The following is a 19,797-nucleotide window of genomic DNA, read 5'->3' on the forward strand; positions in this document are numbered from 1 at the left end:
CAGCTTTATTTTCCTGGTTTCTATAGTAACTACAGGCTATGTGTTCACATCTGAAGATTTGGAGTTGGAGTCTCCACTGAAAGACAGCATACAGTGTTTGTCCTTCTCGGTCTGGATTACCTTGCTCAGTATGATCTTTTCTAGTTCCTTCCATTTACCTGCAGATTCATGGCTTCATCTTTCTTCACAGCTGAGTAGTATTCCATAGTATCTATGCACCTCATTTTCATTATCCATTTGTCAGTTGTGGGGTCTTTAGGTTGTTTCTATTTTCTAGCAACTTGTTTTCTGAGACAAGTTCTTTCACTGGGACCCGGGACTTGCTTAGGATAGGCTCACTGGGAAATTGTCCCCCAGAGTTCTTTCTGTTGCCATCACCCCAGCCCTGATAGGATGGCAGGCTTGTGCTACAATGTCTACTTGTTTTATTTTGTCTGTAGGGTTTGTGCTCAGGTCTTAAGCTTTCACAAGAAGCACTTTATGAACAGAAACATCTCTCAGTCCTGTTGAATGGTTCTTGGTTTCATTCGTTCATTTGTTTGTTTAGGGTGTTATTTTGTTCTCATGGAAGTGGCTGTGTGCAGTGTGAATATGTATCTGACTTTGTGGTTAATCACTAGTTTAAATGTTTCATACGAAAATGAGGAAGGGAAAACATTCTTATATATAAATTAATTTATGTTGAAACTAAGACAGACCCTTTGAGTAACAGCTGGATAACAACTCTCCTTAAATCTTAGTTATAAAACTTTTTATATGTTATAGTGAAATCTTAGTTAATTTAAACATGTGACTTTTTTCACTACATATCTTACCTAAAATATTTACAAAGCAAAACATATTCTGAAAAGGTCACATTGAGAGTTGGTGATAGCCAGATGTTACTTCAGCATTTTTAGCACAGACTTAAGAAGTAATGAGAAAGATAATGTAAGAATAAGATTAGTGTTTATTGAGGTATAATAATTTTTTTCATGCAATACTAGCAGTCAGTCTTTGGCATCTTCACTCCAGTTGATGTCTAGATGGTCATGGACATCACCTCTTGATGTTTTTAGATAAAGAATGAGGATCATTGGAACAACGGGGTACAGAACTGAAGCATTGCTGCACTTAGCTGAGGCAGTACTGAGAGACTGAAAGGACATTGCTGGCATTTGTGTCTAGATGGACACTTTATAGATGTAGCATGTTTCTTTTGGTTTCTGGTCCTTTACAGTTGACCAGAATTACACGGAGAGAAGATGCAGGTAGAGTTTGAAAAGTGACCTTGGCATTTTAACAGACACTGTCAGTTGAAAATATGAAACAGTGCTGTCTTCTGGCCCATAAATGGGGACTAGAATTTCCACTTGAGGAGTGGTTACAAGGGTTCCAATTATGCCCACAGGGACTAACAGAAATGTAAACTCCATTCCTCTACCGATGCAGGGTCAGCTGAAACTGGTGGGTTCTAGGATGATTTACTGTTGGACCCAAGCAATAGACCAACAGCCATAAGTGCCCGGAGTGAGCGTGGGATGTAAACCCTGACATGGAGCATTATTTGTGTAATATGAAGTCATATATAAAGATAAAACAGTTCTAAATTAGTTCTGGAAAATATGCAGGTGTGATGTAGAAAGTTAGGGTTCCTTTACAGTTGACTCCGTGTTACATGAAACACTCTAACAAAACCACATTCCTTTCCTACTTCCTTAGCACAGAACGCGTTAAATTTCTCTTGAGATGAACTTGCCTGTTTTCTTTCCCAGAATGAAACCAAGCATCATTCCTAAATGTCACTGTTGAAATCTGAAATGATACATAGGGGAAACAAATACATTTTAATTCAACACTCAATCAAAGAGATTGTTGATGACCTGTGTAAAGTGAGGAGAAACTGGTTTGTAATTGATTCAGCCTTGATCTTTTTCTTAGAAAAGCTTTCAGAAATTATAGCACGATATAGATATGTCTTCTGTACAATTACACAATTCTTTACCTGCAATCAATTGCCATTTATTATATAAATGTTGTATTACATTCTTTTAGTGTTTGTATAATATACTGCTTAGAACAGGTAACTAGGAGCCCGAGAGATGGCATCACCAACAGCACCCAATGTCCTTCAAGAGGACCCCGGTTTGGTCCCCAGCACCCATGATGACTTTCAGAGGATCTGAAGCTGTCTTCTGTCCTCCACAGGCACCCACACACACCACAAACTGAATGAAACAAACAACAATAGCAAAAAAACCACATCTGTAGTTGGGTATTGTGTTACATTTTCACAACACCAAAACAGTTCTCTGAAGGGTTGTGAGATCATATTCCCTTAGCTGAAAGTCCGGTGGCTTTCCATACTACATTCTACTCGTCACATGGGACCGTCATACATTTCTTCCTACACCACATCTGCACTGCACCTGTCGTTCCGTACTGGGGAGCAAAGGGAGCAGATTCCAGGGGCTGCTCAGGCTGAAGCTGCTTACAGTTTCAGCATTATCTTGTACCATTATCTACAGAAAGCTCTGTTAAAATGTCAAGCCCTGCTTATGAAATCAGTCCCTGCCCACTTGATAGTTTTCATCCTAATTCATCTGCTTAACTCAAATGATAGGCCATCCAGTGTGTTTAAGCTATGCTCCTATTTTCCAAATGATGCTGTGTTTATCTGGAAATAGTTTAAGCCCTAAAATCTGTAGTCAGAGACTGCTTGTTCATTCCCAGCTGCCCAAACCCGAAATAATCACACAGAAACTGTATTAATTCAAATACTGCTTGGCCTATTAACTTAGGCTTTTTATTAACTAACTCTTACATCTTAAAAATTAACCCATTTTTTTTTATTAATCTATGTATCAGCACAAGGCTGTGGCCTACCGGTAGGCATCTTTCTCCTTCAGCAGCTACATCACATCTCCCTGACTCTGCCTTCTTTTCTCTTCTATCTCTGCTTGGAATTCCCACCTTGCTCTATTCTACACGGTCATAGGCCCAAGCAGCTTCTTTATTAACCAATGGTAAGAAAACACATTCACAACATACAGAGGGGATTCTCACATCAAAAATCATAAGTCAAATTGCGATGCCAGTTTGAATTCCTTTTTAATTGGTCTCTACACATCTATCCAGCATGCCTTAAGTTTGGAAGCTGATCCTTTTGGTAGATGATCTTGCTACACTGGCTGAGAGGCTTGTGGCAAAGAAGGGAAGACAGTGGACAGATGGAGTTTGCTGGTAGGAGTAGGATGCTCTCCAGCAGTTTCCTTGCTCCTCGTTGGGGTGTGACGAGGCAAATCACAGTGTCAACCCGTGGACTCAACTGGCAGTCTCAGTGGTTGATTTGTGAGCCTGAGGAAATATTGGCTTCGGGAAACATCTGTGAGTTTAGATGGACCTCATTTCTTCCTAGATCAAGAAGCACTTTGCTTGGATTTGGAGAGGTTGGAGAACCTCACAAACCGTGACTATTCTAGAGAAGAATATGTCCTTGTGACAAATGGTATAAGGTCTAGATGTGCCCTCCCCCGTGAGACTTGGACCACTTCTTGTTTACATCTGCTATTTCCGTTTCTCGGGTGGGGAAGCCTGTCCAAGGCAGTTCTGTGAGTTTTGTCACAAAGGGCAATGGACTGTTTCCTAGGAGGAACATGGCACAGGTGGCAATATTTCAAGCCAACCGGGATGGATAAATGCTTTGTTCTAAAAGCACAAAGTGGACCGGAGAGGTTCTGAGGTTAAGAGCACTGGCTGCTCTTCCAGACATCCTGAGTTCAATTCCCAGCAACCCCATGGTGGCTCACAGCCGTCTACAGTGATATTTGGTGCCCTCTTCTGGCTTGCAGGATTACATGCAGACAGACCACTTTACATAATAAATAAATCTTTAAAACACACATACACACACGTATACACATACATGCACACACAAAGCAAAACTCATATTTCAGTTCTTTGGTCTTTAGGAAATCTAACAATTGTTCATCTAATCTGTAAATTATTGGGTTCAAAGGCAAGTTTTGAATTCTCTGCGTTTCTCAGCTGCTGAGAACCTCTGAGGCAGCGCCCACTGTCTGCCCGGTGTGATTCTGCACTGCAGCTTGGCTTGTCACAGGTGGTGGCACTCCAGCCTGGACACACTGGCAGCTCTGCAGCGTTTCCTTGATTTTGTTTTTCTTTCTCACCTTCCAGGAACAGCTGTGCCAGCCCACAGGGCCATCTTGGTAGCACGGTGTGAAGTGATGGCAGCCATGTTTAATGGTAATTACATGGAAGCCAAGAGTGTCCTGATTCCAGTGTATGGAGTTTCCAAAGAGACTTTCTTGTCGTTTTTAGAATACCTATACACAGACTCTTGTTGCCCAGGTATGCAGTACGTGTGTTATAAGGTAATATCTCATGATTCTTCCTTCTCACTCATCTTGGGAGTTGGCTGCCTATGAAACCTGTTTTGTTTAAGGTCTGTCAGTCAGTATCACAGCATTTGCTGAGCAGCTTTGGGGTAATGTAAGGAGAGCGTTGCATTCCAGTCAGTTCAAATGAAAGAGCAGGGGTCAGTAGCTCGTACTAACAGCAGGCTATGGGTTAATCTAGACACCCGAGAATCGAGGTGTTTGGGGTACCTGGTGGCTGCTCTAATCTTAGAGTTTGGGAGCCCTGCCTCTTCAACAAGAAAAGGGATAGACAGTAGCTTTTGTCATCCCCACATCTGGCTGGATAGACAGTAGCTTTCGTGATCCTCACATCTGGCTGGATAGACAGTAGCTTTTGTGATCCCCACGTCTGGCTGGATAGACAGTAGCTTTCGTGATCCCCACATCTGGCTGGATAGACAGTAGCTTTCGTGATCCCCACATCTGGCTGGATAGACAGTAGCTTTCATGATCCCCACATCTGGCTGGATAGACAGTAGCTTTTGTGATCCCCACATCTGGCTGAAATGGTTTTTCAGACTTCTGTTAGTGTGAGACTCCTGTGGTCCTCCAGATCTGGGGATGAGGGCTTTAAAAGACTGCTACTGACTTTCAAAGACAGATTCCCCTAAAATTGGTATCTCTAAAAACTTTCCTGGGATGTTTAGGATTCTGGTGGACTACAGGATCTGTTTCTAAATTCACTAACCAAAGACTGTCTTTGACCAGCACGCATTATAATGTTACTAGTTAATGAAGTGTGGCAGCTACATGTTGGAAGTCCTTGGAGTGCTTTATCCCATTCTGCCACCAGATGGTGTCCTCCTCAAACACAGCAGGAATGAGCACCACTCTTGCTGGTGATCTGGGTATGAGGCCTTGGTCCCAAAAGCTAGCCAGCACCCAAAGAAAAACAAAACACACCTCTAGACTATGCCTCCCTTTAGACTCGTTGCTTTAATTTTTAGAATTAGAAATTTACCTATATTTGTTTAAATAAATTTTGAGTCCTTTATGAAAGGATATAGAGTTTCCAAAAGAGAAAATTACTTCTATCATCAAATTGTCTCAGTCTCCAAGTTAGCTATGTTTTGGAGTTGTGACTACCAGTATTAATAAGGACCGGCTTGTTATTTCTGCTTGGTGAAAATGAAAGCATTGATTCTTACTGGAAATAAATATTATTTTTCTCAATACTGGGAACTGTGTATAATTAATAAAAATTTTAACCACTATTTTTTTAAATGCATCAGGAATGGTGGCACCCACCTTTAATCCCAACACTCAGGAGGCAGAGGTGGCTGAATTTCTGAGTTTGAGGCCAGCTTGGTCTACACAGTGAATTCAAGATAGTTAGGACTACGTAGAGAGACCCTGTTTTAAAAACCTAAATAAGTAAATATGCAACTGTACTATTGCATTAGGACAAATCAAGGTGGTATCTCCAAATTGTTTTAGTGATTGCGTTATATAGTAGCACACTCAAATTTTTTAAAATCCAGTTTCATTTTTCAATGTTTTAGTAAAATATTTATTCACAGTAAAAGTTATAAATGTACTATTCTTTCATTTCTGTTGCTGTGATGAAAATACTCTGACAGAATGTAACTTATGGGAGAAAGCATTTATTTTAGTTAACGATTCTGATTGAAGTCCATTCAGGAAAGTTGAGGCGGCAGGAGGTTGGGGCAGCTAAATCAATTAACATCCATGATGAGGAGCAGAGAGAAAGAGATGTATTCATTCTCTCTACTCAGCTCATTTTCCTACTCTAATGCAGTCCAGGACGGAAGCCTAGGGGACGGTGCTGCCCACAGTGGGCGAGTCTTCCCGCCTCCATGAAAACACTCCAGGCTCTCCCCCACAGAAATGCTAACAACACACCAGCCTGATCCAGACAGCCCCTAATGGAGACTTCCCACATGATTCTAAATTGTGCCAAATTGGCAACTAAAATGGGGCAAGCACTCTACAACTTATCTGTATGCACAGCCCTAAACCTACCAACAACCTTAACTGTGACTTCAGAGATGGATGAGAGCAAAGGTGGGGAGTTGCTGCTTCATGGATGTTCTGGAAAGTGAATGAATGAATGAATGAATGAATGAATGGATATACTGTAGTGTGGGGGTGCTTCATACCACTGAACTGAGTACCTCAGTGTTTAAAATGGGGGCCAGGTTATCACTATCTCTGACAACTTGAGTTTGATCCGTGGGACCCATATAGGGAAGCAGAGACCTGACTCCTGAAAGCTGTCCTCTGATCTCCACATAGGCAGGCACTGTGGCATGACACCCCTCCCCAGTACATGTTAAATAAATAAATGTCATTAAGTTGTTAGTGTTTTAAAATGGGACTTAAGAGATTGCTCATCAAGTGAAGTGCTTGATGCCAAGTGTAAGAACTATGTGTAACTCTCATCTCCAGAACAGAAGCGGGTAGGTATGGGAGCCCTGCTGTAATCCCAGCACTGTGGAAGGTGGAGAGAGGGAATCCCCATAGCATTCCCTGAGAAAACTGAATAGCAGGATAAACTGTTAGCGCTCCTACCTCAATATAGAGTGGCCAGCAATGGAGGAAGACACCTAGCATCAACCCTGGGCCTCCACTGACACATACAAATAGATATCAAATGCGCACACACACACACACACACACACACACACACACACGTGACATATGCATGCAAACACAGATAGTATATGCATGCCTACACACAGATAACATATGCATGCACACACACAGATAGCATATGCATGCATACACATACAAACAGATACTGTATGCATGCACATATACAGATACTATAGACATGTACACACAGAGATGCTTGTACACACACATTTAAAATTCTAGTTTTTTTTTTGTAATAGTGAAACAAAATTTCAAGCCTGGAGACTAAAGCAAAGAAACAAAAGTTAGAAGTGAAGATGTAGCTCAAATGGTAGTGTGCTTGCCAGCATCAGGAAGCCCTGGATTTGATCCACACTGCAGCATGTTGGGCATAATTGTACACACCTGTGATTTCAGCATGCAAGGGCAGAGGCAGGTAGACCACAAGTTGAAGGTCATTTTTGACTGTATAAGGAGATGAAGACTAGCCTGTGATATGTGCGAGCCTGGGGTTGTGACAGAGGTGGATAAAGAGGATACAGTGAGATTTAGTGTAACTAATAGAAAAGTTTCGCTTTTAATACATACACTTGGGAGGCAGAGGCAGGCAGATTTCTTGGCATTCAAGGCAAGCCTGGTCTACACAGTGAGTTCCAGCCCAGCCAGTATTATACAGTAAGATCCTGTCTCAAGAAAAATTTCATTAGCTAGCTCTATATGTTGGTTAAGAGCAATTATTGGAATCCTTCTTTAGAGAGCTGGGGATGAGATTCTCTTTGGAGTATGAAAGCTTAATTATTTACAAAATGTAGTAGGAGTTAGGACTGTGCTAATGGACTCTTCCTCGAAATTCTAGTCCACACTGAAGGATAACTGTCTGCATGTTTTAGAGCGGGGTGTGTGTGTGTGTGTGTGTGTGTGTGTGTTTGGGATTTGTTATTATTATTGCTGCTGCTGTAGCTCTTGCTAGGCTGGAACTCGCTGTGTAGACCAGACTGACTCCAGCCTCACAGAGCATCTGCCCCAGCCTCCCAAGTGCTGGAAGTGAAGTGTGCACAGCCATGCTGTCCCTGAAAGCAGTTGTAGTCTAACCATCCCCTCTGTCTCCTCTTCCCCACCAGCTGGCATTTTCCAGGCCATGTGTCTCCTCATCTGTGCTGAGATGTACCAGGTCTCCAGACTGCAGCATATCTGTGAGCTGTTCATCATCACACAGCTGCAGAGCATGCCCAGCAGGGAGCTGGCGTCCATGAACCTTGACATTGTGGATCTGCTCAAAAAGGCCAAGGTGGTTGGCCCTGTGTGGAGGGTGGGGCGGGGCGTCAGTGGAAGGAGGGCCTCTTGGTTTAAGATCTACATATACTACTTTGTTTTCTGTGTTTTAACAGCTATGTGAAGGCTAGTATGCATTTTAACATGTGATGAAAGGAAGCTACAGTTTCTTTACACCAGTTTCCATGGTGAAGTAATTTTGAAGCATTCATTGGGTTAGAAATAATGTTTATATATATTTTTTTCAATAGTGGTCATAATCCCAGTTACTTGAGAGTGACTGTGCTCTTTACATTAACATTACAGGAAATAGATTTTTCTCCCCCCACCTAAAAAAAATCACTTCTAAGCATTACTGGAGGGAGGATAACAGGACTAGGCTGTATATACCGAATGACGTGGTGACTGTAGGAGAATAACAGGACGAGGCTGTATATACTGAATGATGTAGTTACTGGAGCTACTACTTCATCTATTCATTCATCTCATGAGTGTGTTTTATTGCTCGGTCGTATGGTGGCAGCATTGGTTGAGTTGGCTGGCATGTCTTGCTGTGTTAGGAATCGAGCGAAATTTAAAGTGTAAGATTGGGAGTCGCTACATTGGCTCCTGGCCCCTTCCATGCCCAGGACCTCTCTGTTAAGAAGTTGCTACTACTAATTCTAGAAAACATATGCAATTTGCACAAATCTATTGTGAGAAGCTGTGGCTAGAAAGACTAGAGAATATGGGGACCGGAGAGTTAGCTCAGCAGTTAGGAGCTTTTGCTGTTCTTGCAGAGGATCTGGGCTCAGTCCCCTGTACCCACAGGGTGGCTCACAATCATCCACAGGCACAAATAAGGTGCACATACATACATGCAGGAAAAACACACATGTATTTGTGTGCACGCGCATGTGTGTGTGCATGAGAGAGCACATATATGGAAATTAATTTTTTAAAGACTCTAGAATATGGAAGAAGACAGGACCAGGTCTATACATAAAGAAGAATTGTGTGTTGAAATCTGCCCCTCAGACCTTCAGATAAGAGTCTAGTCAAAAGCCCAGCATACACTCTCTCACTCATGAGAGAAGCTGGCTCTGGTGGATCCTCCATCTGTGTTATTACCCATTTTCCCCAGTGCTGAAACTCCAAGTGGCCTTAGCTTATCATAAATGTGCCCTACCCAAGTCGAACCTTCTAGGTCTTCCCCACAGATGATCTTTGATCTATCACTCTAGAATACGATATCCAAAAATCATGTCTGGCTTCCCTGTTCATGCTGCGCTGGAGACACATGACAGAACAAAGGACAGACTCTTGTCAGCTGAAAGCTTGCCTCCAGGCTGAAGCAAATTCGTTAATCATTATATATATTTCTGTGTATACAAGCATTTAGCCAAAACATCTGAGCATTTTAACTATTTTACACTTCAGTTCTGTCATAATCAAAATTTATGTTTAATATTAATTAATGTTAATTTAATATTATATATTAAAAACAAATTTTAAAAATCAAGTAACCCTTATCTTTCGCTGATGTACTTATATCAACCTTGAACAAGTTTCCCTCTTGTTAGCATATTTACATTCTGAATTCCTTTATTTTTATTTTATTTAATTTATTTGGAAACAGGGTCTCACTTATCCCAGGCTAACCTCACCCTTACTGTGTAGCAAAGGATGATCTTGAATGCGCAGTTCCTCTGCCTTTACCTCTGGAGTACTGGGATTCTGACCGTGCCTGCCAGAGATGGAGCCCAGGGCTTCCCGCTACTAGCCCAGCTCTGTTTGTTTTTAGTGGATCCTCTTCAGATTCTGCTAACATCTTTTATACTGTATAGCCCCATTTGTGAGTAGGCAGGAGAGCATCCCATGTGGTCACTTCTTACTGGCTTAAGGCACCTTCCACAGTTGCCCATGTGTTTGCTTCTCTGTCAACAAGGCCTTCCGATTTGTCTTCCCCAGTACTAGCTGCTGTATGTGGAAGCTGCACTTCAGTTTCTGGCCGCCCGGACCCAAATAGTCACACAAAACCTCTATTAACTGCAACACTGTTTGGCCAATAGCTTGGTCATATTCCTAGCTAGTTCTTATATCTTAAATTAACCCATTTCTATTAATCTACGTATCACCACAAGGCTGTGGCCTACCAGTAAGTTTCCAGTGTCTTTCTCCTTCAGCAGCTATGTGGCATCTCCAAATCTGCCTTCTTTCTCCCTGCATTCAGTTTAGTTTTCCTGCCTAGGTCTATTCTGCCCTGCCATTGGCCAAAAGAGCTTCTTTATTAACCAATGGTAATAGAATATGTTCACAGCATACAAAGAGGAATCCCACATCAAGCTGATGACGCTCCTTAGTTTTCCATCTGATGTTTGAAAGTTTATCATATCTACCCTAAGTTTTATTGTTTCTGTTCAAACCTAAAAAAAAATGTTTATTTTATTATATGTGTATGGGTGTTTTATCTGCATGTGTATCTGTATATCACGTGTATGTCTGGTGCCCCAGAGGCCAAAGAAGGTTTCAGGTGCCCTGGTGCTAGAGTTACAGAGACCTCTGTGTGGCCATTTGGGCGCTGGGAACCAAACCTGAGTCCTCTGCAAAGCAGCTGCTGCTCTTAACCACTAAGTCATCTCTCCAACCCAATTTTTGTTTCTTAATACCTTTTATAAAAGTTTTTTTACTATTAAGTGTGCGTGCGTGCATGTGTGTGCGCGTGTATGTGTGTGTGTGTGTGTGTGTTGTGCCCTTGAAGGGGATTGTAGGAAACCCCTCCCCTTCCTCCTCCTCTCATTTCCTTCCCAACCTGAGGAGACAATTTTTCTCTGCTTGCCTCGTTCTGCTACTGCAGGTCCAAAGGAAAGAGGCTAACCAGCTATGGATGGAAACTTCTAGAGCTGTTTATAATGTGATTGTCATAAGTGTTTAGAATAGCAACAGAAACATACCAGCTTCCTATTGGAAGGTCTAAGAGTCCCAGTTTGGTCAGAATTAGGTATGCCCTCCTGGTTCTTGTCTTCACAGAGTTAAGCTCCCCAGTAGCTCTTCGGATCCAGATTTCCCATCACTGTGCTGCCACATGGCTCATCTTCTCCTAGGGGTGAAGGGTCGCAGTGGTCCCTCAGCCCCAGTCTCTATCGTGGGGCCTATATTTTCATCCGTCATCCATTCTGTCACCTGCTGTACCAGAGACGTGTGCTTCCCTGATTGGCTTCTTCTGGCTTAGGGGATGGTTCATTATCTCAGCCCTGAGTAACCAATGAAGTTTCACTTGCTTTCATATTCAATTAAACTTATATTCCTATTTATAATATATATGGTAATACTTAGCTATATGAGAATAAGAACTGTGTTCCTGATTTTTCTTGTGAGCTCTAGGTACTTTCCCTATATTTAATAGCTTTAGTTCTCTAGCATTTGTTTTATATATGTAACATGCCTTTATCTTTTAAAAAGCCTTTGTCTTATTTTCTGAAAAATTTTTTAGTTTAAACCTTTTATCATAGGATAACACATGCATTTCCCAAACACTAATTTTATTTTTTTGTTGTTGTTGTTGATTTGTTTTTTGAGAGATATCCTTGCTTGGCCTGGAAATTTCTATGTAGACTAGGCTGTCCTTGAACTCAGAGACACCCTCCTGCCTCTGCTTCCTGAATACTGCAGTTAATGGCGTAGGCCAGCATGCCAGGCCAAAACTCTAATTTTTCAATGAGGTGCCTTCAATTTTTTGCCTAGATGCCTTAATATATACTGTATAATATATATATATATATATATATATATATATATATATATAAAATAATTCAGGTTGTCCATTTGAAAGAAGTTTTCTTAGCCAGCTTTTCCCCCTTAGGCTGTCCCCTGGCCTTCCTGTTCCAGGTCGCCTGCTTTGGTCCGTTGTCTGGTAGCTTCCATTAACTCAGCTATGGGTTTTTACTCTATTTCTAAGCATTACTTGTTTTATCTGCTAAACGACAGAGAAGAAATTACTAAAATGTGATATGGAATTGGCTGTGAAATCCCTTTCAATTCACAACTTCTGTGTACTGAGAAGAATAGGTAACTGTGAATCTATATGTCAAGTATTATTCTAATTTAAAATACAACCTTTTGTAAGATCATCCTTGGTTTGTTTTGTAAGATATGGAATTATAACTCTTTTCAATTTAGCATGCTTTTTGCTTATGTAATTTTTTTAGTGTTCTTAAAAGACTACCTTTAGCTAAAAGGGAAGCATCCTAAAAGACCATCTGAGGAAGAATGGATAAACCTAATGTGACATATATGTACATGGAATGTTATTCTGCCTTTAAAAGGAATGGAAGTTTTATATAAATGGCAATATGGATGACCTTTGGAAGAAACTGTTAAATGAAACATGATAAAGAAGGACAAGTATTATATGGTTTCTCTTATAGCATGTATCTACTGTAGTCAGACTTCCAGTGTCCAAAAGTAAAACAGCATAATCTAAAGAAAGTTATTTGTGCTAAGCAAATATAAGTTTAATGTTGGATGATGGAATCATCTGGAAATGGATAACGGTACTGTTTGTACAACCATGTGAATGTACTTAGTGCCACGAATCTGCCCACGTTTAAGTATATACCACATCTAGGTATATACCACAATAACAATAACAGAGAACTCTACCCAAATCACCTTTCATCAAGTTACTGTAATCTAGGTTGATGGTTGGCTAGACCAGTACATGTCTGGGTTGACCCCAGGAGATTATGTCATCAGCCGGATTGCTCTTAGTCTTCCTCAATTAGTATCTCTTAGAACTCAGAAGTAGAATTACACAGAGATCCCGTTCCACATAGCAATGACCCTAAGAGCAAATGCTCAGCTCTACCTGAGATAGGAATGCATTTAGTGATGACCTTGTGTTAAAAGTTTACATGGAAGCATTGAGAACCTCAGTGTTCACTGGGGCAGGTGCAGCTCTGGCAGACTGGCTGGATTCTGGTGAGTTCGCTGTTTTGCTGGATGAGCTAACCTTATCAGTATTTGTTAATAGTGCTCCAGTCTCCTCTCCGGGGCCACAGTTAGCAAACACTGCAGTGCTTACAGGCACACACTCGTGGGTGTGGACTCCGATTTCTCCCATGAGCAGAGCAGATTATAATATTGTTTCCCTTTTCATTTTCTTGTAGTTTCACCACTCTGATTGCCTTTCAACGTGGCTGCTTCACTTCATCGCCACCAACTACCTCATATTCAGCCAGAAGCCTGAATTTCAAGACCTTTCAGGTAGATTGCTAATTTCTGCTTTGAAAAAAAAATGGTATGGCCTTTGTTTGAGGTTCGAGAGATAATTAACAAAAGGCAGTGGCTTTGACATAAAAACCCAAATGCAGTATCCTACACGTCCTTTCGGTTCTGCTGTGTGAATGAGGACACTTTCACCTACAATCACCTGTGTTGCGTGAGCAGTCTGACCTGTTACACAAGAAGTGTTCCGATGATTATTTTACACTACTCATTCATTTTTAATTGTTTTTTTCTGGTAGGAGAGTTAGGGTGGTGAAGAGTGTCCTCGGGTGCCATTTGGCTGTGATAAATGACACCTTAGTTTTAGTTACTTAAGTCAGTCAGCAGCAAAATTTAAATGATATATGTTTAAACTTCTTTCCTTTCATAGAAATACAAATATTGATTATTATTTATAGTATGTCATCTTTAATACTTAGGGAATCTGTATGTATATATCTACATAGGAACTTTGTAATAACAATTTTTTATTGACCAAATATTATGCATCTTGCCAACTGAAAGTAATTATACTATAATTTTAAAGTAAAGTAAATGATAAGGATTAAGATGAGTCAGCCATGCATGGTAGTGCAAATATATAATCCCTGCACTTGGAAAAAAGAGGCAATAGGATCCTGAGTTCCAGGCCATTTTAGGCTACATAGCAACCAATCACAGGGTGAGATTCCTAGAGCTTGTAATAGGAAAGATCACAAAGGTGGAGTGTTCATCAGAGTAGGCCATCAGGCCAACAGAATCAGAGAAAAGTGAAAATGAGTAATGGACAAGGACTAGTGGCCTTTCTAACTTTGCAAAATGTTTTATGTTGCGATGTCGTTATTTATGTGTGCTCTTGGGCATGAGGAAAGGAAATTTCATGAGTTAAACATTCACATAGTAAAGGAAGCAAACACTGATTAGAATACTGTGCAAGGCTTGTGGAATTGATGATTTCTGCATCCCTCCATGCTCCATTTCTGCCTATTTAGAATAAATTAAAAGAAAAGCCACCTGTACCCTCATATGTTTCACAGTATATATGCATCTTGAGTGTTTTGATAAAATCCATGACATATTTGAATATTTCAAAGAAGAATTGTAGAGCTGCTAAAAGTGGCCTTTAGTGTTTAAAGTATAAATTTACTAATTATGAGCAATGAATGCAAACATGCATCTCAGTTTTCTGTTACTGGGACCATGCCCTGTTATTGTTGCTCTTAATGTGAGGGAGGATAGTACATCCTGGCAGGAAAGGAGGGAAGCGAAAGCTTCGTGGTTCTGGTGAGGGTGTGTGGCAGATGTGCATATCTGAACCAAGAACAGACTCAATTTGGAGTAGTTCTAAACAGCTCTTTACACCACGGTCAGTTCTTCCATGATTCTTATTCAGGCAGACCACAGCAAGGTCTAAGATTAGGTACTTTGCATAAAAGGTGGATGGGCTGCAACCTTAGCTACAGGTAATGGAGTGTGCTTCCCTTACTTTTGATAAGAGCATCTAGGAAACTGAGCCAACAGACTGCAGGGTTGTGTAACTGACTCAAGGCCCCAGAGGCTGAGCTCTGAAATAAAAAAATAGCTCATGCCAAGGACTCCCTTCCAATAACCTGTCAGAGCTTTCCCTGAGCCCAGTAAAGACCATGGAAGTCTGGTTCTAGATAATGTGTAGTCTTAATGGCATTTCTAACTGCACTCCAGTGCAAGATGCTCCCATGAAAACCTTTTCCTTTCTTATCTTGAACCAAATACACACTGACTGCTCCCTGTGTCTCTTTCCCTTCAGCCCTCAGGCAGGGCAGCTGGTGATTACATTGCACATAGACTGTCTGCATCTCAAAAGATGCACGACAGCAGCTCAGTCTTTGCTCCTCCTTTTAAAGCAGAGACTGCGGGCAGCCCTTTGGCACTCTCCCTTGGTTGTCTTTGCTCTTTTAAAAAATTATCAAGAGAATCCACCTCAACATCTGAAATTCAGACAAGAAACAAAAGAGCACAAATGTGGCATAATAATTTCTCTTCTGTGCAATAAGTATCATTTTGTTTCTGTTTTATATGTGAGACATTTTTAGTTTTCAGTCATTAAATAAAATAATCTTAGGGCCAATTACTTCACATATACAAACCACAGACTGGTTTTCACTGTTATGGAGTCATTTTAACATCTTACTGGCTCCTATATTCCTTAAAACCATGAAACTTTGCCGGGCGGTGGTGGTGCACGCCTTTAATCCCAGCACTCGGGAGGCAGAGGCAGGCGGATCTCTGTGAGTTCGAGACCAGCCTGGTCTACAAGAGCTAGCTCCAGGACAGACTCTAAAGCTGCAGAGAAACCCTGTCTCGAAAAAACCAAAACAAACAAACAAACAAACAAACAAATTTTTAGAGAATAAATAAATAAATAAATAATGAAACCATGAAACTTTTCTAGTAACTACTCAGTTCATTTAGACAACAGAACTCAATGCAGGATTTCAAGTATTCTTCACAATCACCCAGAACCTTCAGAAACCATGTGGGTACCCTGTGCCTTTCCTTTTCCCCTGCAGGCACTCACTGCACTTGTCCAGTTAGTGTTTGTGTCAAAAGGATGAGGGGGTCTGGGAAATGCTGAGAGTTTATTAGTCCCTGTTGGAGCAGGGCAGCAGGCTTGATCTCTTGTGTTTTATTTGCCTTAAGTCCCACAGAACTGAAATCATTTATATACAGGACAAGATTATACCAATGATCATACAATTCCCACCCTGCTTCAGGGAGAAGAAACTGACCATTAAACTCAGAATAAAAGAGAGTGTTGTGGGCAGTAGAAGAGTAAAATCTACTTGAGGTGACAAGGTTAGAGTAGGAGTCCCCCCTGGGGGCAGGAGAGCAGAGCTGGGAATAGAGTGGCTGCTTTGGTGACAATGAGGAGAAATTCAGAAACAACCAGAGCAGTGTCAGGACTGGGAAAACTCAGATATAGTTCCCTCCAAGAGAACGTGCAATGCAGAGAAAGACAGGTGATCCGGAAAAGACAAAGGAAAAGAACAGGACAGACCACAAGCATTTCTACGACTAAACAGCTCGAGATATACCAGAAGAGGTTGACCGAAGTCCTGAGAATCCCAGCTGCTTTCCTGAACCCCATTGTCACCTGTGTTCTTCCCCTCCTGTATGACCTGATTAGTGAACTAGGCTGTCTCTAGAGACATTTACTAGTCAGTGAAGGTAGTGAAGACGGGATCAGCTGTGATCACAGCCTCGAACATTGGCATTTGTCTCTATCACCCTGACTCAACAGCCCCTAAAAAAGTTAAAAAGTTCTCTGAAATTAAAAACAAAGTAAAACAATCCAACTCTACATCACTATAGAATTAAGTACACAGGAATGAGTGGTCAGAGCAGCTGTCTTTGACTGTACATACTCAGCCAGATAAAAAAACAGATTTATTTATTTTATGTGTGTGTTTTACCTACATATGAATGTCTGACTTGAATGCAGTACCCCTGGAGGCCAGAAGAGGGCATCAGATTTCTTAGCATGCGGAGAATTATGAAATATGCTAAATTAGTAGTTATGAACTGGCAACCTCTGGCTCCAGTCAAGTCTACCAGGGTTTATTTTTTTTCAGCCACCATTTAAAATGTTGTTTTTATATAGTAGTTCCATTTAAAATCTTCAGGGGAAAACCTGAAAGAGTTGGATACCGTGGGTCTGCCTTCCTTCTGGGAAAGCCTGGAACTAAGAAGTGGCTGCCCACCAAAGGGGGCATGTCCTCTCCAAAGGGCTGGAGTCTTTCCCCCTTTCGGCGGTGATTGTATACCCAGCCCCCTTCCCACCTGCTTGGGTTTGGCAGCTCCTGTCATCCCCTGTGGAGCTGTCAGCTGTCGGCTTTGGAAGCTCTCCAGTTCTCACTAGAGTCCTACGATTATTTTCTCTCGACAGCACTCCTTTCCTTTGTTTTCATTTTTACTTTTCTCAACTTAAAAGCAGCTCTTGGGTTGGCTCATGCTTTGCTTTATAGCAGAGGTTTGAACTCCTAACCTTCAGGCCTCTGCCTTCCAAGTGCCCGGTGAAACTTTTCTTCTCCAAAGTTATTTAAAAATCGGCTCATTCCACCTTAGGGTAAAACACACTAGGTTTTTTATATAACTTATTTTTATTTTATGTGTATTGGTGATTTGTCTGCATGTATGTCTGTCTGTGTGAGAGTGTCAGATCTGTCATGTGGGTACTGGGAATTGAACCCAGGTCCTCTCAAAGGGCAGGAAGTGCTCTCTGTCAACCTCTGAACCGTCTCTCCAGTCCTACACTAGACACTTAAGAAGATACACAGCAACATACAGGAAAATTTGACCCTTGATGTTTGTGAATTCCCTTTTCTCATGATAGGTTTAATTTACCTACATATTGTGGTACGTTTTATGAAGCAATGTTTCGGTGCTGTTTTTACTGGCTGCCAAAGCTCATCTGCAATCACTTTTTTTCTGGGGTTCTATTTTTGTTGTTTTGATTTTGAGTTTGTTTGTGTTTGAGAAAGGGTCTCACTCTGTAGCCATGGCTGTCCTGGAACTCACCATGTTAACCAGGTTGGCTTGGAACTCACAAAAACTGCCTGCCAATTCTCCCCAAGTGCTGGGATTAAAGGCGTATGCCACCACTCGCTGTTTGGAGTTCTGTCATTACAAGGCCACGTCATTCACCTTTGCTTCCTCATGAGACAATGAACTGACTCCCCTGGGCAGGCAGCCTTTTTACTGTCATTTAGATCGTATAACTAGGTCGTTGTTAATCCATGTGTCCATGAAGCTGAACAGCTGGTGGAGGAATCAAACTAAGTAGAAAGAAGTGGAAATGCGAACGGAAGGGAGGGATTCCCAGACCCATATATGTTTAAAGTCCTAGGTATGCCTGAGGCAGGATGAAGCCAGGGGTCTCAACAGTGAAATTCATAAATGCTGACTAAGAGCTTTGGTAGGCGGCTCCCTACCAGTGGAGCCAACGTTTATAGGAAATGGGAAGCTCAGAAATTCAAGCCCAGCAAGTCATAGATTTGTAGACTCTGGGTGGAGCTGAGTGTAGGGTGTGGGCCTGGACTGAAGTCAGGTTTCTGTGGAAGTGGGTCCAGAGTGCACGGTGTGCAGGGAGGCTAGAGGAGCAAGCCGGAAGACCAGGAACTCGCAGTGCGGTAGACTCCAGAGTAGTGAATCCCAAGGGGAATGAGTAGATTAGCTGGTGCCTGCACTGGAAGGGAAGAGTCAGGATGAGTTTATAGAGTGTGAAAGGTCAGCTTATCCACAAAGGAAAATGGATTTGTTATCTCCAGTGAAAGCAAAGGTTGTATTGAAAGAGAAAAGGGAAGCAGTCAAATACCACCTGCTGGAGCAGTGCATGTCAGCATTGACAGCATTGATTTATAGTGCTATAAATCCTGATGGCTGCTTTTATCCAGATTCTGAACCATTCTGGAAGGCTATGGGAAGGGTGAAGGATATAAGAGACTAAACTCCTCTGTCATGTAACAATCAAATGTTTGTATTTCATCTTGACAAAAATAAAATATATGTAATTAACTTTTTTCCCCTTAAAATTTCAGTGGAAGAACGAAGTTTTGTTGAAAAGCACAGATGGCCATCAAACATATACTTGAAGCAGTTGGCAGAGTACAGGAAGTATATCCACTCCCGGAAGTGTCGCTGTTTAGTCATGTGACCTGACCTTTTGTGTATAGACACTTTTTTACTGTTACGAAGAATGGGTACCTCTGGGTTCAAGTAAAATTCTTGTAATTGATTCAGTATGGTATTTTAAAAACACCATATAGCTTCTTATTAGCTAGCTTTGAAGAGCTGCACAGGTCTTAAAAGGGAGCACAGACTTTAATGCTTCGCCCAGGATATAAAACTCCTGGACAGTGTCTTCTTTAGGTTGCCCCGTTGCTTTGATAGCATTAAACCTCTCCTCATTAGGAGATGTTTAATTTTAAAAATATCATCTAGGATAAATACAAAAATTTCATCATGTCTGACTGATTGCTCTGCTAAAATAAGGGCCATTTAACAGCCAAGTGTAACTGTGAATTTGGGGGAGCGCTGTCCAGTGCAGCGTGAAGGTGTAGGAATAGGAATTTGCCATCTGTCAGTCACACACCAGCTGGTTCCAGTTTGAATCGATATAATGAAGAACAGCTGCGGCCCGTCTGGTCCATGCACCCACATCTGTTTGCCAGTCGACCACAAACCCAGTCAGGGCTAGCAGTTACTGCTGGGTAACCTTCAGGATTCTGCA

At 41.5% G+C, this 19,797-nt stretch overlaps 1 protein-coding gene across 2 annotated transcripts in view; it reads left to right on the forward strand.

Annotated features, from left to right (window-relative positions):
* Positions 1-19,530, forward strand: part of Rhobtb3 (Rho related BTB domain containing 3) — a 54,472-nt gene extending 34,942 nt beyond the window's left edge. For both annotated transcript variants that reach the window (XM_038322458.1, XM_038322459.1), the window contains exons 9-12: positions 4,177-4,350; positions 8,135-8,301; positions 13,433-13,529; positions 19,106-19,530. In XM_038322458.1, coding sequence (XP_038178386.1) covers positions 4,177-4,350; positions 8,135-8,301; positions 13,433-13,529; positions 19,106-19,221 — 554 coding nt within the window. In that variant the 3' untranslated portion in view covers positions 19,222-19,530. The remainder of the gene's footprint in view (positions 1-4,176; positions 4,351-8,134; positions 8,302-13,432; positions 13,530-19,105) is intronic.
* Positions 19,531-19,797: the final 267 nt, after the last annotated feature.

Source organism: Arvicola amphibius, chromosome 3 (assembly GCF_903992535.2).
Source record: "Arvicola amphibius chromosome 3, mArvAmp1.2, whole genome shotgun sequence".
Taxonomy (NCBI): domain Eukaryota; kingdom Metazoa; phylum Chordata; class Mammalia; order Rodentia; family Cricetidae; genus Arvicola; species Arvicola amphibius.